The sequence below is a fragment of the Ambystoma mexicanum genome, chromosome 1p, assembly GCF_040938575.1.
Source record: "Ambystoma mexicanum isolate Mex_15411 chromosome 1p, UKY_AmexF1_1, whole genome shotgun sequence".
Taxonomy (NCBI): Eukaryota; Metazoa; Chordata; class Amphibia; order Caudata; family Ambystomatidae; genus Ambystoma; species Ambystoma mexicanum.
The window spans coordinates 604,768,643-604,795,012 of NC_090921.1; the positions used below are offsets into that span (position 1 = coordinate 604,768,643).

At 48.2% G+C, this 26,370-nt stretch overlaps 1 protein-coding gene across 7 annotated transcripts in view; it reads left to right on the forward strand.

The window, feature by feature from the left end:
- Nucleotides 1-26,370, forward strand: part of RANBP3 (RAN binding protein 3) — a 1,483,781-nt gene that overhangs the window by 526,238 nt on the left and 931,173 nt on the right. For all 7 annotated transcript variants that reach the window (XR_011303967.1, XM_069649581.1, XM_069649583.1 and 4 more), the window contains one exon: nt 16,495-16,587. Coding sequence is in view for 6 of the 7 variants with exons in the window: in XM_069649581.1 (XP_069505682.1) it covers nt 16,495-16,587 (93 nt within the window). In the remaining variant the exon portion in view is untranslated. The remainder of the gene's footprint in view (nt 1-16,494; nt 16,588-26,370) is intronic.

Sequence of the window (26,370 nt, forward strand, 5' to 3'; positions counted from 1 at the left end):
GGGCCAGTTCTATGGAGCGCACGTGCACTCCCGTTTCCGATGACTGCCTGAATAGGCAGTGCGATTATCCTCTAAGCCGCCATCTTGACCGACCAGGGACGCTGTCCCTCAGGTTGCCCATCGAGGCCTCCTCCTCAATCTTTCCGTTTCTTTGTTCGGAGAGCCGGTATAGCTGCTATCTTTGATTTCGGGCGCTGTCCTCCAGCGCCAGCACAATTTTTGCGATAGCCGCACTAATACTTAATGGATCTTGGGCGGAGTGCCGTCATTCGAAGCAGCTAGCGTTCCCACCGACTCTGGTCTGTCTTTGGTGGTGAATGTTCAGGATTACGGTGCCTGTGCACCCAAGGATTATTCCGGATCGGCAGGAGATGGTCTGAAGCACGTCTTACTCCATGGCCGCCTAGCCGCGCCCCCCCAACATGAGACTTGGAAGTCATTGAACCAGATACCTCGGACCCTTTCAGCAGCGAGGTGGAAGCTCTTGCCACTCCTTTCGTAGGCAATCTTTCCCACACAATCGGTACAGAATCGGAACCACATGGTCCTCGGGACACTGGGTCATCTGCCTCAAACCAATATCAGGCTAGAGGCCAGCGCCATGGCAAAGGAAGGGGTAGAAGCACCACCCCTAGAGGCTCCCCGCCTCCAATCAGAAATCCTTCCCTTCGGCATTGCCTCAGCCCCAAGTGTAGTTACAAATGTGCTGGCAGTAGCAGCAGCTCACTAGCGCAGTTATTCCACTGTAGTTTATCCTTACCTCGACAACTGGCTCATGACAAGGGATTCGTACTGAACATGCCTTTCAAACACCCAGAAGACGATAGATCTACTCTTCAGTCTGGGAATCTCAATAAACGAGAAAAAGTCCAGCCTAGACCCCAGCCAAGTCAAACAATTTCTTGGGGCTCTCATTCAGACAGAAGACGGCCTTGTCTTCCCCTCCAACGAAAGGGTTCAAAACATGCTGTTTCAGATCCCTCAATATGTAGCCTATCGAGAGGTGACGGTACGCAAAGAAAACGTCTGTTAGGAATGATGACCTCCTACATTTATTTAGTCCCACACGCACGTTTGCGCATGCGCCTCATGCAAGAGTGGCTCAACAGCCAATGGTGTCAGGCCAGCGAACAATGGGACGTTCTAGTGGTTTTCGTCAGCCCTTGTTCTCTCTGCAGTGGTGGTAGAGGGAAAACATAATGAAAGGAAAGACCGTCGCCACCCCCGCAGTGGAAGCCACTCTCACTACGGTTGCATCTCTCATTGTGTGGGGGGGCCCCCCTCACCTCCTTCAGCAGAGGGCGCACAGCGTTTGGTCCCCAGAAGTAGCATCCAACCACATAAACCTGTTGGAACTGTTAGCAATGTTCAAAGCCTTGAAGGCCTTTCAGACACAATTACAGGGGAAGACAGTACTAGTCCTCCCGGGCAATACCACGGCCATGCATTACCTGAACAAACAAGGGGGCACACACTCTCCGGGGTTGTCCAAACTGTCCCAAAACATATGGAAGTGAGCTTTCAAACACAAGATGTTCCTGTTTAAACATGTTTCAGGGGAACTCAATCTTCTGGTGGACGTACTCGGCAGAGACTTCCTGCTACCCACAGAGTACGAATGGCGGCTACACAAAGACCTAGTCTACAACGTTTTTGCAGAATCGGGCTTCTCAGATATCGACTTGTTCGCAACTCTGGAGAACTCACAATGCCCAGATTGGCCAGCAAATTTGTTTACGCTATACCTCCCCCCACCCGACTCCCCTACTCAACAAGATTGTGCACAAGATGCACCAGGAACCAGTCACAATGACATTGATGGCCCCAATGTGGGCCCGCCAACCCTGGTTCTCTCAATCTCCCCTCCGATGAAACTGCCTTGCCCATACAACATGCATCGCAGGACAGGGGGGAACACCCCATCCATGCCCGCAAACTCTCAACTTAGTGGCCTGGCTCCTGAAGTAATAGAGTTCGGGCACCTCAAGCTTCCTCAGAGATGCATGAACATACTTAAAGAAACAAGAAAGCCTAACACCAGACATTGCTACTCCAATAAATGGAAATGCTTCATCATCTAGTGTAATTCCAAGAGCGTCAATCCTATAAGACTGCTCGCCAACACATATTGTATTATACCTGACTCATCTACTGGACTCGGGTCTGATTTTTAATTCCCTGAAGGTCCACTTAGCTGCACTTTCAGCATATACCACGTCTCAGAAAAAGGTCTTGTGATGAAAGATCCCAGTAATATAGGCTTTCATGGAAGCGGTTAAAAGACTTCATCCCCCTGTTTTAAACCCAGCTCTCGGATGGGACCTAAATGTGGTACTAGACTTATGGGATCTCCCTTTGAACCGATGCATAAGGCTAGCCTTAAAGCACTCACTTAAAAGACTGCCTTCCTGGTGGCAGTCACTTCAATAAGAAGAGTTCGTAAACTACAGGCCCTTTTAGTTCTAGATCCATTTGTCACTATCCACAAAGACAAGGTGGTTTGGGTTTGCACCCAAATTCATTTCCAAGTTCCATGTGAACCAATCCATAGAACTACCCACATTCTTCCAGAACTACGCTAACGTGTGCAGGGCAGTCATATATCCACTGTGCGCAAGGCAGTCATATATTATCTGGAAAAAACTAGACCACTAAGGAAAACCAACCAGTGTTTCATCTCAGTGACGGCTGGTAGAGAAGGGGACTGTGTCTCTAAATCAGTCATCTCTAAGTGGATTGTCAATTGCATCACACTCTGTTAAACTCTTGCCAAGAGAAATCTGCCCTTCAAGCCTAGCACACACTACTCGGGGCACTGCGGCTTCCATAGCATTAATTGCAAATGTCCCTCTCGAGCCCATTTGCAAAGCGGCAACCTGGAGTTCTGTACACACCTTTACAAAACACTACTGCCTAAATACTCATTCTAGGTCTCATTCGCAGGGGGGACAAGCGATACTAAAACATCTCTTCACTACTGTTAACTTCACTTCCCATCACCAACTCTTGGTACTGCTTGCTAGTCTATGCACAGCATGTGATTCTAAGCAGATTCACAAGCATCAGAAGACATGCATTACTTAACAAAATAGCATTTCTGATGATTGTATCTGCTTAGATTGACATGCGCCCAGCCTACCCCCTTGCTCGGATGGAAGGAACATAGACCTCTTACTACTACTTCTCTGTCAGGGTCGGACGCACTTGCGTCTTGGGGAATATTTTTCTTTTTGTTCCCTTGTCTTTCATTTTTCTGCTCCGGTTCCACAGTCATCTTTCTTCCGTTTATGCCGGAGCGTCTGAGGTTCGTGTCCTGTTCATCGCGCAAACGTAGTTTCACGAGGGCATAGCCCCATGCTTTGCCTGGAGTGCTTGGGCCCGGAATACTGGTGAGACTCATGCTTCTACTGCAACTCTCTCTCCGTCCGAGCACTCCAGCGTCTGTTTGTCTGGTGGGAGGTGTTGTTCCAGCGAATTTCTCCACCACATTTACAGCAGTTCTTTGAAGATAAAAGGAAGCAACCAGTAAGATTGTTCCTTTTTTAGAGCATCCCGGCCAGGGCACTCCTTCCCTGGTCTTCGGGTCCGGGAGGGGCTCAAGTGGCTCTGTTTCCAGGGATCTCCATGAGAGGTCCCGAAAGGTGTCTAAGCGGCACCCAGAGTTTCCTCCGAGGTCCCCTGCAAGGGGGCTTCCAGAACCGGATCTTCATCAGAGGTTCCCTTTTGGGGGCTAAAGTTAGGCCTAGTATTTCTGGGGCCATTCCCGAGTGTTCCACTTTTAGAACTGTGTACCGAGTCTTGGCCTGAGGTTCCTGTTAAGTGACTAAACGTACCCGGGTTATCCCTGAGGTTCCCCATTGTGGGATTAGATCTAAGACCAGCAAGATTGATGGGGGCTCCCTTTGAGGACTCTGGCTTCAGGGGGTGACTCCAAGCCTTCCCACGCTCAGGCCTCTGGTCATACCGATCCTGCCGAGGGGGCAAAGAAGCATGTAAAACACCTTAAGTCTTTCAGTACCGGGTCAGCCGAGGTTCCCTTACTGGGGGATAAATTAACAGCATACTCTACGGGGTCGCAGAAATACTCTAGGTCTTCTAGCACCGGCTCTGCCGAGGTTCCTTGTCACAAGGCTAAAATGGAACATAAATCCCCTGATTCCCCTGTGGTGACCACAGTCTCACTGACACCTGGGACGCAGTTCACCTCAGGCGTTAACAAAATGGCAATGCAACCCCTGTGGTCCACGGCATCCATTTTGTCTACCTCTCTCACACCAACGTTCAAAACGGCTGGTACTGAGGGGCCTGTCTTTGGGGCTAAGCAGCCTTTTCCAGGTTTTGTGGATAGCAAGAACCTGTTCCGCCCTCCAATGGATTGACGTGCTCAGACTCCGCTGCCACACAAATCCTAGCTCATTCCTCCACAACATCTTCAGGAGTTCCTGGATGCTCGCTGGATACAGATGTCCCACTCGACGAGTTGTTCCGTCGGGTGAGAATGTAGTTGGGTGTCCACTCCAACATTGCCCGGGGAGCAGGGTTTCAAAACTCCCCAGTCCAGGAGACTGTCACCACAGACGCTTCCCTGGACGGCTGGGGAGCCCACACCGGACGTCTGCATGCCAGAGGCCTGTGGCTTCCGGAGGAAAAGGATCTCCCTATCAATATCCTGGGGCTACGGGCAGTGTTCTGGGCCCTCAAGTCCTTCCTTCCGTCTCTGAAGGGCAAGGTGGTGAGGATTTTCAGACACCACCACAATGTTCTACATCAGGAAACGGGGGCACTCGATCACCAGTGCTCTCCAAAGAAGCGCATGACTTGTGGCACAGGGCCGTCGGTCAAGGGATGTTCCTTGTTCCTCTTCACCTGGCTGGAGTCAAGAACACCATTGCAGACTACAGCAGGGAATTGCGCTCCTGCCACGAGTGTGAACTTCTGCAGGACCAGGTGGACCGCATCTTCATCATGTGGGGCAGACCCCAGATCAATCTTTTTGCGACGGTGGCGAACACCACGTGCCAGAGGTTTGCCAGCAGATTCCACCAACCGAGGAGCCTGGGGGACGCATTCTCCTTCCTGTGGGAAGGCCGGTTTCTGTATGTGTTTCATCCGTTGCCTTTCCTGCTACGAGTCATCAATGCACTCAGTGCCAACGCAGGATGATACTCATCACCCCAGCGTGGCTGAGGCAGATTTGGTACACAGACCTTCTCAGTTTGTCCGCGTTGCCTCCGGTCAAGCTGCCAGTGGTTCTAGATCTTCACAAGAGAAGGAGAAACAATCCTTCACCACGACCCTGGATCGCTGAACCTGAGGGCTTGGCGCCTGCAGCCCTAGAGTTTGGAGGATAATGAGTTGCCTGCAGACTTCCCACCATCATGGAAGAGCGCACTTATTATTCCATTTTTCAAGGGGGTGACAGGCGAACCCCAGTGTGTTATCGACCCATTGCCCGTTTGGACATAGCAAAATCTTTGAGATTAATATTGAAAGAACTTACTTTATGGGTGGACTCTAGACACATCCTTCCCCCTCAGCAGACAGGTTTCAGGAAAGGCTTTTCTACCAGTCTTAATGGACTTGTCCTGAACCTGTTGAGCGAAAGTGCAAATGAGAAAGAAGGTTCTCCACTATATGGGGCATGGGTCGATTTATCAAAAGTGTTAGACCTCGTAGACAGATCCCTCCTTTGGCAGAAACTAAATAATTGGGGGATTCCGGCACCCCTTCTTGCAATGCTCATAGAACTCCACAAGAACATTACCATCAGAGTGAGATTGGACGAACCAGGCAATCTATCTGAAACAATCCAAGTCCTGAAGGGAGTACGACAAGGTTGCTTGGGTGCACCATTATTCTTCAATCTGTTTCTTTCAGACATTGGCGATTTTTTTAGCGTCTGCCGCATTAATCTGCACGAGAATCAATGGAAGAAAACTCCATTGGTTAGCCTATGCGGATGACCTGGTGCTACTGGATGGCTCAGCGATAGGGTTGCAACAACTCCTATCCAAACTTAATGATTATGCTAAACTGAACGGCCTCATAATTAACCCATCCAAATCTAAGGTTCTCATTTTCAAACATGCAAAAAAAAGGTGACCTCAGGAAACTGGGTTTTGGCCAGTAAAGCAATTCCACGGGTGGACGAGTTAACATACCTGGGATATGAAATCCTTGCTCACCCAACCTCAAACAAGGTGATACACTCCATTCTTGGGAAGAAATCAAAAATTATTGCACAAATGAAAAATCTGAACGGAAGATTCTGCAAATTCTCTAGAATTCCACTCAAGAAGTTCTACATAGGTAATGTCCCGATCCTTCTTTATGGCCTTGAGGCAAAGCCTCTTTTGTGGAACTACGACTGGAGTAAAATTGAGGGCTCTTTGTGGAAATATTCTCTTCATCTCCCTTTGTGCACTCCTCTCGCTAGTCTGAGATTTGAGTTGGGTCTGACCTCTTTGAGCTGCCGCGCGGAGTGGAAGTTACTGTCCCTCTATCGTAACATAATTACAGCCAGTGTATCCACTCTTTTCTTCGATGTAAACCAACATCTAAAAAAGTCTAAATCAAAAAAACTCCTCGGCTTGGAAGAAAAGATTGGCTGCATTTTATATAGGCTGGAATTAACAAGAGAAACTCTCATACAAAATCCTAAGAAAGTTTAAAAAAAACATTAGAAACAGAGGACTGGATCAAAACGATCGAGGGAATCAGAAGGCTTGACCCTCCAAACCTATTCCTGACAGCGGACAGAAAGCTTGGCACCATCCCGCACTACCTGGAAAAATTCCCAGACCAAAGAATCAGAAACAACTTTCTCAGGCTCAGACTGAATATAGCCCACACGGGTGAAATACTGGACCAAAGAAACCAGGGCGAGAAGGCAATAAGCTTTTGCAAGATCTGTGCCTCTCCGAAATTACAATCCCTCAAACACCTGCTGCTGGAGTGCGAAGGCACATGGGCGATCAGGGTATCATCACTGGGGAGATTTGTAACCAGAGAGGAGAGCCTAGTCCAGGATGCATTTTGGGACAGACTGATCTCTGGCCAAGAAGTCATGCTAACTGCTGAGATTGTAAACATTTTGGAGAAGCTAACTATCTTAAGGAACCATCAACGGGCTAGCCAAGTTATTGAACCCTCCAGTCAAGGGGATCAGTCTGCTTAGTTTAAATCCCTGGTTTCTGAGCCTTTATTTTACCTTGTTATTTCACCCTTTTGCTTTATTCTTTCACTGTCTGTATTCTTAAATATGCAGGAAAAACTGCTTCTTGTACGAAATCTGAATTTTTAATACTCTTCTTTTGTAAAGGTTTCTCATAAACCAAAAACAAATAAAAAAAAAAAGACTGTAGGGAGGTCCTCGCCAAGGCCAGTGCATTGTTTACTTTGAAGTGCTACGGTCACAAGTGGAGGCGTTTCGCTACAGGTGCCGGTCTCAGCAGATTACCCCTCTGAGGGTCACATCCCTGAAGATTCTCCCATAATTGCTACCCTTGGCCAATGCCAGACTGCCGCACACCTCTATCAAGTTACATCTGGCGGCTATCTCCCGCTACACTAGGTCTCCAGTAAGATCTTCTCTGTGGTCTCACCGATTCGCCAAGGAGTTCCTCAAAGGGCTGTTTTGATCTTTCCCGCCGGTGAAGACTCCTGCCCGGTGTGGGAACTCAACGTGATGCTTAGGCGGCTCATGGGGGCAACCTTGGAGCCTATGCATCAAACTCCTCTCGTTCCTCTCGTGGAAAACGTCTTTTCTTGTGGCCATCATCTCTGCCAGGAGGGTAGGTGAGATCCAGGCCCTTTCCTACAAACAGCCATACCTGGCTTTCCATGATTCGAGGGTGGTGCTGCGGACACACCCCTCTCGTTTATGCCGAAGGTTCTGTCGGAAGTCCACCTCAACGAGCCTGTGGTGTTACCTGTTCTTTTCCCGAAGCCTTCCTCACCCGCTGAAAGGTCCTTGCACTGGCTTGGGCGTTGCTCATGCCCTAAAGTTCTACATGCACGCACAAGAGTTTTCGGAAGACTTCAGAGCTGTTTGTGAATTTGATCCTGTGACTCATCGGAAGGCCTTGTCCAAGGCTTCCATTTCAAGGTGGCTCTCCGGCTGTATCACGCACTGTCATCGGTTGGCAAACCAACCGCTGCCTAGCCATCTGAGAGCTCACTCCACCAGAGCAATCGCTGCGACAACAGCGTTCCTGTCTGGTGTGCCCCTGTTGGACATCTGCAGGGCTCTTACGTGGAGGTCCACGCACTCCTTCACACATTTCTACTGCGTCAACCGGCATTCCAGGGAGGAGTCCAGAGTTGGCCAAGCAGTGCTACGCAACCTGTTCACTTGAGGCGTGTCTGTTCCAGAGGTAAGAGTAATTGCTTCTGTTGAGCCTTGCCACCTCCCGTGGTTGTGTAGTGTTGTACTGTTATGTATTCGTTTATCATGAGCATGTGAATCCATGCTGGATAAGACGTTACTTACCTCTAACAGTTCTCCATCCTGGGTCTGGCATGGATTCACATGCAAACCCTTCCTCCGACCCCTCTTCGACTCTTCTTGGTCATACTGCTACTTTACGTGCTTACCAAATCTGAAGATCGCTGCTAGAGGAGGGGCTTAGGGTGAGGACTGTCTTCTTTTTTTCTTTTTTTCGTTTTTCCTAGAGGATTCCCAGCCTGACGACGGAATATTCATGAGCATGTGAATCCATGCCAGACCCATGCTGGGTAAAAATAGTTTCAGGTAAGTTACTTGTTCCTTCTAATCCTAAGAACACATTTCTAACAAACCATGCTACGTCAATAGGGAGTTTTCAATACACATAGGTTTTTTCGAGGCCAGAGTTACCCAACAGCCTTTCTATATACATTCGGCCAAAATAAGTCTTCCCAGTAGTTTTCAAACACAGTGCACTCCACCCCCTTTATGTCTACCTATCAAGGAGGGTTTACACTGGGTAGAGGTAGATCCCGGGCAGCAGCCTCTCAAGGCACCACTGGCAAAAACAATGACACCCTAGTTCAGGTGCCTCCCATGTTACCCCGGTAGGGGATCGAATATCAGATTACGCCCACACATGGGAGGTGATCACTTCGAACAAGTGGGTACTTTCCTCTGTAACAAAAGGATACTCCATAGAGTTCCTGACAAAACCACACTTTCCTCCTCCAAAACAGCAAAAGAGTGCTCAGGAACATGGTTTTCCTCAAGAAGAAAACCAAGCCCTTCTTCATAAAAGAGTGATAGAGCTGGTCCCGCCTCATGAGGTAAACGAGGGTATTTATTGAACTTACTTCCTTTTTCCCAAAAAGCATTGAACTATGTGCCCTGTTTTAGACCTTCGTCCAGCATACATGTAAGTCAAACTGCAAAAGTTTCGAATGACTACCCTTCAGGAGGTAATCCAGCTCTTAAAACAGAGTCTTACATGGCAATGGATATGAAAGATGCATTGCATATTTCAATGTTGCCAGCTCACAGAAAATATCTCGGTTTCAAAATCGGAACGACTCTTTACCAGTTCAAGGTGCTTCCCTTTGGCATATCCTCAACATCAAGGGTATTCACCAAAGTTCTCACAGTGGTAGCTGCCCACCTGTGCAGACAGTCCATTCCAGTGTACCCTTATCTCGACGACTGGTAATAGGAAAAATACCTCAAGATTGTCAACAAAACGCCCAAGAGACAATCAACCTGCTTTTAAATCGAGGCTTATTAATCTATGAGAAAAATTCAAGCCTTGTTCCGAGTGAAACAAAACAGTTTCTTGGGGCCCAAATTCAAAGTAAAGACGCTTTAGTCTTCCCCTCCAACGAGGGGGTACAAAATGTCCGGTTTCAAATTCTACATCATGTAGCTGGTTGTCAATAACTGTACAGAAGGCCATGTGCCTCCTAGGGATGATGGCCTCCTGCATATAAATACTACCTCACGCCCGGTTGCGCATGTGTCCAATGCCAGAGTGGCTAGTGAAACAGTGGTCGCAGGCAAGCGGTCAGTGGGACGATCTAGCAGTAATTTTGCAACAATAGTTAACTCCCTGCAGTGGTGACGAAAGGAGTACCTTCTGCAAGGAAAATCATTTGCCATCCCTACAGTAGAGGCCACTCTTACAACGCACGCATCATCGGGTGGAGGGAGCACATCTCCTCAATCGCACTGCTCAATGCAGATTCTCACAATCGCTAACAAATTAAGCACATCAATCTTCTAGAATTGTTAGGAGTGTTCAAAACGCTTCAAGCCATTCAACATCTTCATGAGAAAACAGTCCTAATCCTAACAGACAGCAACACAGCTATGTTTTACATAAACAAGCAGGCGGGGTACACATTCTCCAAATCTGTCCAAACTAGCGCAGAACATAGGGAATTGGGCATTAAAGCGCAACATGTTCCTTCTGTCCCAACATGTTCCAGGGGAACACAGCTGCTTAGCCGATTTCCTAATCGGAGAGGTACACTTCCATCAGAACATGACTGACAGTTACACAAACATTATAGAAGACCTCTTCTCAGACTGGGGACAATCTAACATGGGTCTATTTGCAACCCAGCATTACACAAAATACCCAGTGTACTCGTCCAAGTACTCCCAGACAGGGTATTTGGATGAATTGGTCAGGACTACATGCTTACATTTTTTTCCCCAACACCACTTGTCAACAAGATCCACAAAATGAACCAGGAAGTCAAACTAATTCTGATTGCTCCAATGTGGGCATGTCAAGCATGGTTCTCACACCTGCGCACAATGTCCCTTTATTCACCAGTGAAAGTTCTATGCCCCTACAACATGCTGTCCAAAAACCAGGGAACAGTTCATCACCCGTGCCCCCAACCACTGAACTTGGCAGCATGGCTCCTGTAGTCAACCTTTAAGAGGCACGCACACCTGACACCAGACAGTGCTATTAGAATAAATTGAAACAATTTATCTGGTGCAAAGCTCGAGACATCAATCCAATTGATTTCTCTCCTTCACATTGTTTTATATTTACGTTTCCTTTTGTATTTAGGGTTAGGTTTCAACTTCCCTAATGTCCATTTTACTGTACTGTTTGCATACACCCCCCTCAAAGGTTTCTTGGTGGAAAGTGTCAGTAGTTAAAACATTTATGCAAGGGGTTAAAAGATAACACCCCTCTATTTTAAAACCTACTCTTGGCTGGGATTTAAATGTTGTACTTGCAGCGCTTATGGGTCCTCCTTTTGAGCCAATACATAAAACCAGTCTTGGACATCTCACTTACGAGTCTGCTTTTCTTGTGGCCGTTATATCCATCAGAAGTGCCTGTGAACTTCAAGCACTCTCAGTTCAAGATCCCTTTTTTACCATCCATAAAGACAAGGTGGTGCGAAGAACAAACCCATGTTTTTTGCCTACATTTATTTCAAAGTTCCATGTTAACCAGTCCATAGAACTTCCAGCTTTCTTCCAAAACCCTACCAATTCAGCAGAAAAAAGCCTCCATACATTAGATGTTTGGAGGGCTGTTATGTACTGGTTCTATGTGAATCTTACGTTTTTAAAGGCCACACCTGTATTTATTTTGGTCGATTTTTGTGCAACCCTAAAAAAGCAGAAATGGCACATGCCTGGAGAGGCAGGGGGCTCACAATTCCAGCCAAGCCATTTCCCCTACGCGCCCGCACCCTATTCCCCTCCCATGTTGATGGTTATTCTTGTAATTCGGGGGGTTTCACCCCCTAGTCCCCTTTCTTCTTTCTTTCCCCTCCCCCATTGCCTCCTTTCACCCTAAGTATTTTCACTAAGTCCCTCACGGCATACACATGCAAACACTTAAGTGAACCCCCTGCCACTCATTCTGTCCCATTTCAAACATTCCCCTTTTTCTCTCTGACACGCGCTCACTCTCGTGCTCACTCTTGCGCTCGCTCTTGCGCTCACTCTTGCGCTCGCTCTCGCGCTCACTCTTGCGCTCGCTCTCGCGCTCGCTCGCGCGCTCACTCTTGCGCTCGCTCTCGCACTCTCTCGCGCGCTCACTCTCTCGCGCGCTCACGCTCTCACACGCTCTCACGCTCTCTCACGCTCTCTCGCGCTCGCACGCTCTCACTCTCACGCACGCTCTCGCTCTCACTCTCTCACACTCTCACACTCTCACACTCTCTCACTCTCTCACTCTCTCACTCTCTCTCTCACTCACTCTCTCACTCTCTCACTCACTCTCTCACTCACTCTCTCACTCTCTCACTCACTCTCTCACTCACTCTCTCACTCACTCTCTCACTCACTCTCTCTCTCACTCTCTCTCACTCTCTCTCTCACTCTCTCTCTCACTCTCTCTCTCACTCTCTCTCTCACTCTCTCTCTCACACACACTCTCTCTCACACACACTCTCTCTCACACACACTCTCTCTCACACACACTCTCTCTCACACACACTCTCTCTCACACACACTCTCTCTCACACACACTCTCTCTCACACACACTCTCTCTCACACACACTCTCTCTCACACACACTCTCTCTCACACACACTCTCTCTCACACACACTCTCTCACACACTCTCTCTCACACTCTCTCTCACTCTCTCTCTCACTCTCTCTCTCACTCTCTCTCTCACTCTCTCTCTCACTCTCTCTCTCACTCTCTCTCTCACTCTCTCTCTCACTCTCTCTCTCACTCACACTCACTCACTCTCTCTCACTCACACTCACTCACTCTCTCACACACACTCTCTCTCACACACACTCTCTCTCTCACACTCTCTCTCACACTCTCGCTCACACTCTCGCTCTCACACACTCTCACCCCCTCTGTCGCCCCATTCACACACTTGGGACTCCACTTCGGGGTCCCAACGTGCCTGTCAGCCCCTGAGCGCACTCTTTAGACATGCCCAGTCGATGTCCCTTTTCGACTTTAGAAAATAAGTCATGCAATACTCTGCACTTACCACTAGACGGCGGCCTATGCAAAGCATGTGAATCTAAGCAGATTCAAGCATCAGAAGTATGATTGTGGTGAGTAATGAATGCCATACTGTCAGTTATTGCAAAGTGTAAAGTCACCTGCCTCTCCCAATACCTGGAAGGGAAGCAGTTAACAATTGCAGCAACATTCCACAAGAATCGGATCTCTAACAGAAGTCCAACCCAAGGTTGAACTAGGCCTTTTGCCCAAAAGTTCACAATTACTTTTGTAAGCTTGGAAAAAGTTGGGGGCATGTTCCTGTGGATGTGAAGATTAGTCCAGAAGATAGTCCAAGGAGTTTACTGGTGAGTAAGATACTTATCTATCTTTTGAATGATTTTTGCAGTAAGTGTTGGCAAAGCTAAGGAGTGTAAAACAAATCAAAGTTCTTCACAAACTTTGGAATGCGGGCACGGGTAAGTATGACCACTACTCGCCACCGGTTCTCTGATTTTTCCCGGGACTTGGTAAACCGCTGTTGGTTCTGATCGAAGATACCCTGGAGATGCGGGTGCATGCGAAGTTCTGGTCGGGTCCAGGAACTGAGTGCAACTCTTTCCAGTGAAGAAATGCAGGAGGAACCGATGCAGGACTTTTCAAGACGCTCAACCCAGTTTGGGGGGGACAGGGACGTGCAGGGGGAAGGCTGTTCCCAGCAACATTCCGGGCAAAAACACAGAACGACAATGCCACTGGTGCGGTAGGGCAAAATGGAGTTGGTCAGTCCACTGGGTGGTCCAGGGACACTTTAGATGACTCGAAGCTGCAGGATCGCGAGAAGACGTCGAGACTGGTTGGTCCCACATTGCAAAGGGTCAAAGCACCAGCAAGGGTCTTCTGAGATCGGTAGCTACACAGGGTTCAACCAGGACAGCAGCAAGAAATAGTTGCCAAGCTTCCTCAGGATCCTTCTTCGGGTCTTACGTTGTCTGAATATCTACACAGGATACTTGGCTGATCTTCTGATCTGCTGCAATGGCTGCAGAACTCCTCTTATTCCAAATTCAGTAGATTGATCTGCCAAGCACACGCACACCGGCCCCCAGCAGTGGTCCAATCGGGGACCACACTGGGCAAACTCATGCATGTACTCTAGACACACCAAAACCAGTTTGAGGATTGGGACCAGACAATCTCAACCCACTTCCTAGGTTCCAACACACATGGCATGCCCGAGCCCACAAAAAGTACTGCTTTCCTGGTCCAATGCATGATCATAACAGTAATATCCTGACCTAAGAAGGCCAAAGAACAAACTAAAAACGTTGTGGCATGGCCATGTTGGGGACACTAGCTACAGTTAGTAGCCAACTGCGGTAAACACGAGAGAACAAACTAAAATTATAGCACACATTGTGTAATGTAAATGCTGCCACCAGCTTGTCTTTAGGCACATTTAAAGTAACCAAGAATCCATTGACTGTAAGTCTAGGGTAATACAAAAGTATCCCTATTGCAATGTATTGAAAGATGCTTGTGCAATCTGTAAAGTTACCCAAACAGGTAACATGTCAGAAGACAAAAGGGAAACCTAATTTCCCAGTACCGACAGACAGAATGACTAGTCCGTTTCCCCATACTAAATGAGCAAACGGCCTTTTAGCTTCACTTCACTGCAAAAAGTCAGGACCAGGTGCAAAACAAAAGCAAAAAGCTTGGGGCTCCGTAGAATATGGAGGAAAGGTTTACTGACGGAGAAACTTTCTTAACCGAGACGAACACCAAGTTGAGCCTATACAAGTGCTATGTTAAGGTACTTTGAGGAGTCGGGAATGAAACCCTGGCACAAGATAGCCATGTTTTTGTTTAAGATTTTTATTGAAAATAAAAGGGGTTGGTTAAATACCTCTGACCCTGCTCTAGGGTAACTTCCCTACCTAAACCAAAAATGAAGGATTTGTCAGTTCCAGAATGTCCAAAATGAACTGTCCTGTGTACAAAATTCTGTTTTAGACCCCCCACACTAAGATTAAACTGTAAATTGAAACAGGAAATATCTTTCACTTTTGAAGGTTTGTTTGGGAAATTGTTCACAAAAAGAAGAAAAAACTCACTTTCAATGTAAATATTCTGCAAGGATATGGGTCCTTGCTCCCGAAGAGGGCTCCCTTACCCTGTATTCTTCTCAATCCTCTTAATGTTCACTTTTAACTGTTCCTTATGCCTTTCTTGACCCACAACAATGTTGACTTAAAAATCTTGTCTTCGTTCTGTAATTGTATCTCTCTTGAACATCTGGTAAATACAAACCTTCTCCTAGTCCTGATGCTTCTTCTCAGGGCCCCTTTGTCGAAACAACGCAGTTCTGTCTAGGAAAGCACTGCTCTTGATCACCTGCGAACGCCCATGAGTACTTATTTAACTCCTGGTGTTCTTGCAGCGTGTTTTCCTTTCTCTGCAGCCTTCTCCTTCTACGCTCGTGAGCCTCCTGACTCCACCATGCTGGTCCTTGCCGTGTGATCTCCTCAGCCTCACAGAGAGATGCTGTTCTCTTCCACCAACAGTAGACATTGATGTTCTGCTTCACTTTTCGTTTAAACATCCTGGGCATCAGGTGGATGTGAGTAAACACTAGAATGCTTGCCGTTTCGGGTTTTTCTTCTGCTGCATTGCTAGTCTTCTTCTTCGTCCCAGTACTTTGGTCATTCTGGGCCATGAAGACCGGTTTTTGTAATTGGTTTGGAAGTCTTGAATAGACATTTTCCATAGTCTTACATGGAAAATGATTCTTGGATAAATGGTAGGTGGAACTGGAAAGGGTGAAATCTGTATTCTTAATGGGAGAAAGAGTGGGTGTATAACAATATGCCATGAGGGTATTACATATGGGAGGGTTATTTTCATAAGAAAATGGAGGATACCATGTCTCACCTGATGAAGCCATGCCATCTCCCTGGATGTTGTCTCCTTCCATGTGATTCTCATACAGCCGCCTCGGGGTCAGGACCAGTAGGCGGCTGCCGTCCCCTGGCCACGTGGGAGGAGCTCACTGCCTCGTAATCAGCGAGGACTACTCCAGGTTCATCACGTACCCAAAGGTCTTAGGTGATCCTTGGCATTTGTGCCCCTAATAACCCATGCATACTCGGAGGCCTTGTTAAACTGCTTTATTTACCTTGAGGCCGGTACAGCGAGTTTACATATGGCACATACCTCTTTCCAAATAGTCTATTTTTGTACGACCTCTGTGTTGACCACATTTTTTCAAAGTAGTGCTGGGTGAGCAGCATGGAAAAACCTATGAATAAACTGTTTCTTTAGGTTGGGATGGTGACAATACATAGTGAGTCATAAAAGCTGCGAACAGTAAGCATTTTGTTTTAAATGTTTTCAAATTTGCAAGTGTATATCCGAGGGAAATACTTATTGAGTGTTCTCGAATTACTTTTAGCTGCTTCCATGACTAAATGATTACATATTTTAAAAATATATAACTTATTGGTTCATATAAACATTTGAAGGATGTTTATTGGTAGATTCAATGACAATTATGCATATTAAAGTAAAACATCCCAATTAACATTTTTTCCCCAAAAAATGGTGTAGGTCTCCCAAGTCAGAAACCTAAAGAACTGCAAAGGAGTGTTCTTCGTCCCGCATTATTACAGGCGCCACAACCAAAATCCTTTTCTCCTACAGGTAAGTTGCATATATCTTGCTCTGTCATAGACTGATGTAGCACACAAACTGGTTTAAGGTCACAGTAGGGATACTAAAAAATGAGTAGTATTCTTGCTTGATAACACTCAACAGAGGTAACATTGTATGAAGAGCACCAGAAATGTGACTTTGTCCATTGACTTTGGCTGTACTGGCTCCCTAAAGGCGTCCTTCTGAACCTATTGGCTTTGGCAGTGCGTGTACCCTTACATGTTTTAAATGTTTAACATTTTAATGCTAGGATAATTGACTGCCTGCATCCGTTTCGGAGAATCTAACTGTTCTTATAACGTTCTAGTCTGTTCTGATCTAACCCTAAACTTTCCTTCCTTGAATAACTCAATACTGCAAAGGTCTTATCAATATAAATGTTATACTGACCCTGGAACATGTGTAATATGAATGAATTGCTCACCACCTTCATTGTTCATTGTTTGAATTGAATCCTAACTTGGGATTCATGTTACAACTAATTGCTACTTTTTAAAGAATGCTTTACATATTTTGGGGTATAAATGTATTAGAACTCTAAGTGTGTAAGTGTTTACTTGGATACTTGTGTTTACAAATTTCATTGTACAGCTCTACAGCTCACATTAACCATCTTAAGATAGCCCTGGCTGCTCAGTCACACTACCAACTTGTGTAGTAGAGGCCTATATTAAAAGGTGGGTTACCGAATACCAAGAGAATTCTTGTATAGTCCCACACCAGTTGGACTGCACTAATTCTTACCTAACAATATACACAGCCAGCATGTTTTCAGTGTTTACTATGTCATCGCTATAAATCCCAAGATCTGTTTTGCTTTCAATAATGTGGCATTTGAGCACCGATAAGTCATCCTACCTTGAGAACCAGATATATTATTTTCTTTTTGACCCTTTAATGTTTCTGCTTTAAGATGCATTTCTAAAGTCGGCCATGGTGGACAGATTTTAGGAGGCCACCCTAGTTATGTCGAACAGGGAGGCTGTGAGAGTTTAGCCAAAACCCAATCAAGGTAGTTTGGAGAGGTGTGAAGGTGTTAGTGAGAATTGTCAAAAAAATGCTAATTCCCTCCACCTTAGAGACCCCCAGCAACTTTGCTGGATTTTGAGGACTTGATTTTATTTAACCTGGAGAGTGAAAGACCCTTTTTCCCACTCTCGTACTTTTATGTGATTTTATACACTGTTTCTTTTGGTTATGGAGTCTAACCAAATCCCTAGGCATCATCTTTTACAGTTGTCACACAGCATCTTCAGTGCAGTGACACAGCGAAGTCTTCCAGACTTCCCCAGGTTTAAATACCTTCTCTGGGATCAACTACTGTTTCCCAGAGCAGTAAAGTGAAATTGACTTTACTTGGGGTGTGCTGGGTCTAGCAAGTACAACGCTATCTTACAATAGAGTGCTGGAGGGGTTACTTAGGATCTCCTGTGTCTAAATGCTCATGTAACATTTTTGTTACCCTTTCCTCAGTTGACTGGCTAGTGGCAGTGGTTCCATTTTGAACTACCATGGTTTGAATTTACCGTGACCGTTCGCGGACCCGATAACGTTAATTGTAGAGACATCTTTTTCAAAATGGCGTCTAGCCATCTTTGCTAAAATGGTTCCCTGACTCTTCATCAGGTGTTTGTGCGATGGTCCTTCTAGAGAGGTTCTCTGTGCGCCAAACCAGGTTTGGTCTCTTTGTTCATTCGTCCATTAAGGAGTGAAACCCTCCTCTGGCTCCAGAGTGTCTGGGGTAGGCAGGAAGTGAGGGAGGTGCCCGAAACCCCCTGTGCCTAGTCTCCTAGGGGACCCAAATGCACTCTGATTGGCTTGATCACTGTCCGACAAGGACAGCCACCCTGCTGGGTGAGTAACAGCTAGGCTGGAATGAATGGGAGAGAACTGAAAGAAAGGCAAGTCTTTTGGCTTGGAAGGCAGAGTCGACCACTGGATGAAGGAACCGAAGAAGAGCTTGAAGAGGATGACTGCTGCAACTCCTGGACAATTGGGTTGCCCGGTGAAGCCCTGCTGCAGGTCTGAATCAACAAGTTCGCATCGACAGAGAAGCCCCTGCAAGGAGGACTTCTACCTTTTGAGTTGGTGGGACTAATCAACTCCAAAGTAAGCCACCTGGACACCCATCTCGGAGCTGGTTGAATTCCCTCAGAATTGCTGCAGGAACCGTATAGCCAGGGAGAGGGACACCAGATTGTGTGCGTTACTTTTAAGCTGGCCTAAAGCTTTTGGAAGATCCTCCGGACTCCCACAAAGCAGGACTAACCAAGCCTGACGCCCCCTCAGTTGAGTGCGGAACCTCAGATGTGTGGAAAGTCCACCTTGACCACCAAGAACTGTGCTTATTTCTATTTGCTATACCGCAAGGAGCTGAAACACGAAACGGCCACTGAAAGTGAAATTTGCTGGCTGACAGCTTTGACAGTGCCAGTGCAGGAGTCCCCCGACGTCCTCCCTCTTGTCCCCATGACTGAGGCCCAGCAACAGTGAGATCTGCAGAGCTGCACAGGAACAGAAGTCTTCAGCTGCATCTTTTCTTCTTTACCAAGGTACTGTAAAACAAATCTAAGAGAATTTGCCTCTTACTGTGGAAGTGCTTGTAACTTCTGCAAATCACAAGTCTAATCAGCTTGTGGCCTTACATTTGATTCTTCTTTTTATCAAAGACTCTTAAGAACTTGTGCGAATACTTTTCCATTTACTTGCCCAAAGTGCTGCATCCTATACAAAGACTTTGGCCTATTGACTTTGGCTTAGTCTATTGAATTGAATAAGTACTATCTGAAAGTATTTGCCCTGCTTATGAATATTTGTAATTTCTTGTGTTCTAATAACCTTTGCCTTTTACTTATTTTTTTTTTTTTTTTTACTTGTTTATTTTTGGTTAGCGCACAGGAAAACAAATTAGGATCTCAATTCACCACTTTTTAACAGCATTAACATATAGTTGTACATCCCCCAACACCCGCTTCCACCCTTTAGTTCTGGCTGTCTCCTGTGGACTGTCTCTTCGCCAGTTAAGTCCGATCCCCGACTCCTCAGCCCCTGTCACAACTTACACTGATCAGTCTTCTTCCTCTATCTCCGAGCTTACGTTACCAGGTCCTGATTCTGGCCCTCTTCCGGGGCCTGCTCCTCTATCGATTGAGTCTGTTCCCCATCTGCAGCCCGATGGGCATACATTCCTAGCCGTGGTTTGTATGTCAGCGCAGGGAAGTGCAGGTCATAGTCTATCACCGGCGACCAAATGTTTGTGAAACGGTGGAGGTGGCCTCTATTTGCTGCCATGATTTTCTCAGCAATGAAGATGTCCCAGATCTTCAACCACCACAGCACTGTTAAGGGGCCCTCCAGAGACTTCCATGTGCGGGCTACTGTGATTTTTGCGACTAAGAGCAATTGAGTGATGAGGGCCGCGAGTGCGCCCGAACTTGTGTAGATGCCTGGGATTGGGGTCCCCAGCAGGAGTGGTACCAGTGGCAGGGAGATTTGGGTAATGTCTGCGATGGTAGCTATATGCATTGGGCCCAAAAGGCCGCCACCACCGGGCACGACCACCATTTGTTTAGATAAGAGCCCGGCGAGCCACAGCGGCGCCAGCACTGTGGGTCCAGCGACTGATTGAAGTGGTGTAGTTGGAGCGGTGGAAAATACCATCTCAGGAGCAGTTTATGCGCGCATTCCCGGTTGGTGATGCAGAAAGAAGATGAATGCGTGCGGGACCAGATATCGGTCCAGGTCTCTCTCCCACTGCGACATATATGTTGCTCTGGCTGACAATAGGTTCTCCTGGAGTAATCGGTGCAACGTCAAAATCCGCCCTCGGTCTAGGGGGTCTGCCACCGTTAATTCCAGGGCGTCCAGATCTCGGGTGGCAGTCTCACGCGTCTGTGGATGTGAGCACCAGTGCCTGATTTGGCAGTATGAGAACCTGTCTGACTCCGAAAGATTAAACGCTCTTTTACATTGGGTGAATGTCAGCGGCTGGGTTCCTTCGGCCTAGGGAGCTGAGGCCTCCGGGCATCCAGTTTCTAAAGTTCGAGGGGGAAGTTCCAGGTGAAAAGGCCGGATTGTGGAAGACTGGAGCTGAGGGACCCAGGTCTCTCGGGATGTCTCTGGATTTGCGGGCCCAATCCCATGCCTTCAACGTCTGCTTGGTCGAAGATGAAATGGATGGCCACGACCGCCGTAGCGACGTCGGCAGGGGCAAGAGAAAGCGCAGGGGGAGAGGTAATCGGGCTTGTTCTATGTCCGTCCATTTGGGGCGCCCGACGCTATGGTCCAAGCCCCGGTGTGAGCTATCTGCGCCGCCATTTGGTAATTTTGGAGGTCAGGGACCCCCAGGGTCCCTGGTTCGGGGCACACAGCATGGTCCTTCGCAGGATGCAAGCTTTCTTCCCCCTCCATATGAATTCAAATATCTTCCTCTGTAGTCGCTGCAGCTGGGGGCGAGGGACTATGATGGGAAGGGCTGAGCAGGCGTACAGGAATCGTGGCAATAAATTCATCTTACAGGCCGTGATATATTTCCTGCGTGTGCCAGGCGTCCAGGTCTCTTTCCAGCGTTTTCATCAGGGGCGGGAAGTTTATCTGATAGGTGTCTCCAGGATAAGCGGGGATCCGCACCCCGAGGTAGGGGATGGATTTTTCACTTAGTGGGATCGCGCACTGGGAGCTGAAGGATTCCTTGTCTCTCTGGTCTAAGCCTATCCCCAACGCTGTCGATTTCACAAAATTGATGGCAAATCCAGACACCTTCCTGAATCTGTGGATTTCCGCTAGGGCGGCTCTCAAGGACTGGGAGGTGTCTGTAATGGATAGCATCACGTCATCAGCGTAGAGCGCGTTCTTATGCTGGGTGGGGCCCACTTGGAGGCCTTTGATTCTGTTGCTGAGGTGGATCCGTTGGGCCAGGGGTTCCATCACCATAGCAAAAAGTAGGGGAGAGAGGGGACAGCCCTGCCTGGTGCCGATTGTTAGGGAGATCGGGTTGGTTAGTAGGCCGTTCATTCGGAGAAGGGTAGTCGGGGTTTGGTAGTTCGCTAAGACTAGCTTTAAGAAGGTGGGCCCAAAGCAGAACGATTCCAGGGTAAGACGGAGGAACGCCCAGTCCATTTTGTCAAAAGCTTTGGTTGCGTCCAAGGCTAGCAGGGCGAGTTTCCGTGAGCCTTGCCTAGCTATCTCGACCAGGTTGAGGACTCTACGAGTGTTATCCGTGGTGGCTCTGTTTAGAATAAATCTTGTCTGGATCTATAATGTCCGGGAGAAGCTTCGCTAATCGGTTTGCCAAGACCTTTGAGTAAATATTCGCATCCAGGTTTAATAAGGAGATGGGTCGATATGCCGTAGTATCTCTAGGGGCTTTTCTTGGTTTCAGCGCTAGTACTGTGATCGACTCTTTCATCGATGGGGTTGTTGATCCTGAGGTGGCAAAGGAGTTGAAGAGGGTCGTCATTGGCGCTAGCAGCGGGGGTCGAAAGAGTTTAAAAAATCGCGACGAGAAACCATCCGGGCCCGGGGCTCTTGTTTTTAGGCTTTTCACAGCCTCTTCGATCTCTTCGCTGGTAATCGGGGCCTCCAACTCTTCTCTACTTGTGGATGAGAGCTTGGGTAAGGCGGCTTCCCGCAGGTAGGACTGCTGCTCTCCACAGGGTTTTTGGGTAGCCGTCATTGTCTCGTTCAAGTGGGCCTCTGCAATTCTCAACTTATCCTGATCTGCGAACTGGACAGCACCCTGGGGGTCTCTGAGGCCTATGATGGTATTCCTCCTCTTGACTCTAGCCAATTTTTCCACTAGGAATTTATTCGCCTTGTTTCCTCTGGCATAGTAGCTTTGCTTCGTTTTGGTTAGAAGTTGGGCTGTGTCCTCCGCATAATGGGCCTCTAATTTCGTCCGGGCTATCTGCAAGGCTCGGTAGGATCTCGGAGACCAGTTTCTGGCCTTACACGCCGTCTTCACCTCCAGGATCTTGTCTTCAAGGATGCAGCGGGACTGTTGTTTTTGTTTGTGGTAGGCCGCTCCTTGTGAGATCAGTACCCCTCTCAACACGGCCTTCATTGCGTCCCACGTATTCGCTGGGGAAGTATCTTAATTTTTATTTTCTTCGAAGAACTGCTTTATTGTTTTAGCTACTGCGTCTCTGGTGGCCATATCGTTTAGGATCGGGTCATAAAGAGACCATATGCGTCTTGGGGACGGGTCTGGATCATGAGCTTTTAGCGTTAACATTATGGCTGCGTGGTCTGAGTGGATTCTGGGACCTATGAGGACATCATCTGTGTATGCCAGGATCTGCGGGGATGCCAACAGGAGGTTGATGCGTGAGTAAGTTCTATGTGCATAGGAATAGCATGAGTAGTCTCGCTCCTCTGGAGGGTCCTCCAGGTATCCACCACGTCAAAGGTTCGGAACAATTAAAGTAAGGCAGTCGCCAAGCCAAAGTCCCTGCGGGCTGGGGGGTGTGATCTGTCTACTAAGGGATTGGGGACTCCGTTGAAATCTCCCCCGATGATGGTCTGGCCCTCAGCAAACAGTAGGAGGGTGCTTTCCAGGGCCGAGTAGAATGCCTCCTGCTCTTCATTCGGGGCATATGCAGAGATCAACTTGTATAGTTGGCCGAAAATTCGGCGCTTCACCGCCACAAAGCGGCCATCGGGGCCCAGCTTAGAGTCCAGGATTTGCGGCTTCAGACCTTTGGCGATTAAGATTGCTGTGCCACCCTTCTTTGTTCCGCTCGATGCCAGGAACTGTAGTGGGAATTGCTGATCTCGGAGCCTCGTGAAGTCCGCTGGAGTCAGGTGTGTCTCCTGTAGGAAGACAATGGGGGCCTTATCATTCTGGAGGCGTCTTAGGATCGCTTTCCGCTTCTGTGGGGCGTTGAGGCCTCCAACATTCAGTGTAAGAAACCTTAGTTTCTGGTGTGGAGGGGGAGACTTCTGGTTATCCTCTGGGATGGCATTCTGCTCCTCGTGGAGGGGATGGGGGTATTCAGTCTTCATTTCGTGACTCGGGGTTAACTAAGCTTTCCTGCGGCTGGGTTTCCTGCATCCTCCAACGGGAGGGTAAACTTTTATGTGAGTGGGCCAACTGGACCCTAACTATCCTCCCAGCCAACGGGGCTGGGATCCAACCACTATATAGGGCTGGACTCCGAGGGTGAGTTGGTGACATACTCCTTGGAGTGGGGTATAGGCCGCTCGGGACCCGCGGCGAAACCAGTACTTGATTTCATCTCTGGATCGGTCTGCGTAAGAGCCCTGGAGGGCTGTATCATTTTATCTTTCGGCGTCTGAGTCTTTGCCCAAGGCTGCTGCTGCTGTCCCTGTGGCAGCGGCTCCGCCTCCCCCGGCAAGTGCTGCGGGGTCTGAGCAGTCGGGGTCTCCGGCGAACATGGGTGCAAAATTGACTCGGCGTCTTCTAGGTGGCTGATTCTGCCTTGGGTTCCCTGAAACGTGAATTGGAGCATAGAGGGGAAAAGCCATCTGTAGCGAATTTGCTGGCTCTGTAGGAAAAGTGTTAGGGGTCTAAGTGACCTTCTTTTCTGTAAGGTTCTGTAAGGTTGTTAGCGATAGGTCCTGGAAGATTTGCAGTGGTGAGCTCATGAACGAAAGTTCATCTTTGGTGCGGCTAATGGCCGAGATGGACTCTTTAGTAGCGTAGAAATGGACCCTGGTAATTACATCAGGGGGGCCGTCCGAATCCACCCCTCGTCTTGGTCGTAGCCTGTGCGTACGGTCCAGGGTAAGTTGGGTTTTATCCATGTTTGGGAGAAGGGCTTGAAAGAAATTGCCAATGTATTCTGGTAGCTCTTTGTCTGGGATGGTTGATAGGACGACTGTAACGCTCACCTGATTCCCGCAGAGGCGCCGGTCTTGACTGGGTGAATGCCGTATCTTCAAAGGTGATGTGTAACACACGGTTGGCTCTTTGGGCTGGACCTCTGTGCACTGTATGTCTGACTCGAAGAGTAAGATGTCTGCAGATAGAAAATATGGGATTAATGAACTGGGGTTATTGGGTGCCTCTCTCCTCTTCCCTTTCTCTTCTCCTGTAGAACCCCAAAGGTTAACGCCCTCACCTTAGGTAAGTGAACGCCGAGCTCTCCATCTGCCTCGGGGCAGGGTGCCGTAACCAGTTTCTTCACTGGATAAGGGTGCAGGCCTCTTGACCTCAGAGGACTGCTGTCCGTCGTTAACTGCACGAACGGTAAGTTCTGGGCACTTCAAATGTCTTAAAAGTCTTTTGTAATGATATCTCTTGTTTTGCAGGGTTCCGGCGATTGCGGATGGCGGGCTGATGAGAGTTGAGGATCGAACCCGCGTGAGGAATAGAAGCGCCTGGAAGCACGTAAGTAAGCGCTTGTAGCCTGCTTCACGATGCGCACTAACTGTCCCTTTTATCTTGCAGGTACAAGTTCGGAGCTTTAGAGAAGCTGAAGGTTGCTGGAATACCCACTGGATTCGGCGTGGGAAGGAGTAATGGCACGTGAGTAATAAAGTTGCCCAATGTCTTTAAACGCACCTTGTTTTGTCTTTCAGATGCGGGATGCAGCGCCGAAGGCCTCCGGAGCGTGCGAAGAGCTGGTAAGCTTTTGTCTTTCAGATGCCAGAATGCAGCGCGAGGCGTTGGTGACAGCCGATGGACCAGGTAAGAGATGCGCTGCCACTGAAGACCGTAGTGCTAACCTGTTCTTTCTTTCTTTACAGGTGCTGCTGAAGACTGGATTCCAGGATGGTAAGCCTTTGTTCCCTTAGGCCCAGGATCAGAAGACACGATGAGCGTTCTGCTGCAGAGAATGCAGAATAACACAAAGCAAGATTCATCCATCGGGTGTGGTTTAAATAGCCTCCTGTAGTGCTTAGGTGTCTCCTTCCACAGCCACGCCTAGGTAAGAAAAGAGTTCCTGCTTTCCAGAAGAGTTCCAGTGTTCTGAACCTAGGGAGTGGCTCCTGCCCCACCCAACAGGAAAAGAAGTCCCAAACAGAAGAGGATCAGTGGTTCAACTGGCAGGTAAGTAAGCAGCATGGTCTGCTGCAGGTAAGTCCACCCAAGCATTATGAGCCCGGCGCTTCCAGCGCTGGGACTGGGCATCTTTATGAGCCTGGTGCCACTGGCGCCAGGACAGGGTCCAAAAGGTCCCAATTGGGACTGGCTGGCACTCGGAACCGGGGTTATGGGGTCTGCTTCCACGGGAGTCGGGCAAGTGCTGATCTTTTGGAAGCAGAGATCATGACAACGACTCAGATGCGGAGGTTATTTCGTCGTACCCTGTTTTCTAGGTCTTCTTGTTTAAATTCCATCACTTCATTCTTGTTCTGCAGCGCCAGTATCTCCCGTCTCATGTCTAGGATGGTGGCGTCGTGGCTCTGGGCCAGGTCCTCCACTTCGCCCAGCCTCTGTTCCGCCTCGATCAGTCTTTGATGCGTCTGATCCATCCGAGTGCTAAACTCAGACATACAGGATCGGAACTCCGCTTTGATGTCCTGCATGAAGGCCTGAATGTCTTCCTTCGTGGTTAATTTCCCTTGCTCCTCAGGGAGTTTTTGTGGAGTTAGTTTAGGGGGAGGGTCCGTCTTTTTCGTCCTGTCCGCTGCTAGGAGCATAGTGGAGATGTCCGTAGATTTCGCGGATTTCGTTGGCTTTGACATTGTGTTGGCTTTATGAGCTTCAGGCTGCAGCGACTGCAATGCTTAGGGATCTCGAGGTGAGGCTTACTGGATTGAGGGGGCCGTCAGACGCTAAGAGGATGACCAGGCCTTGCCTCTGAG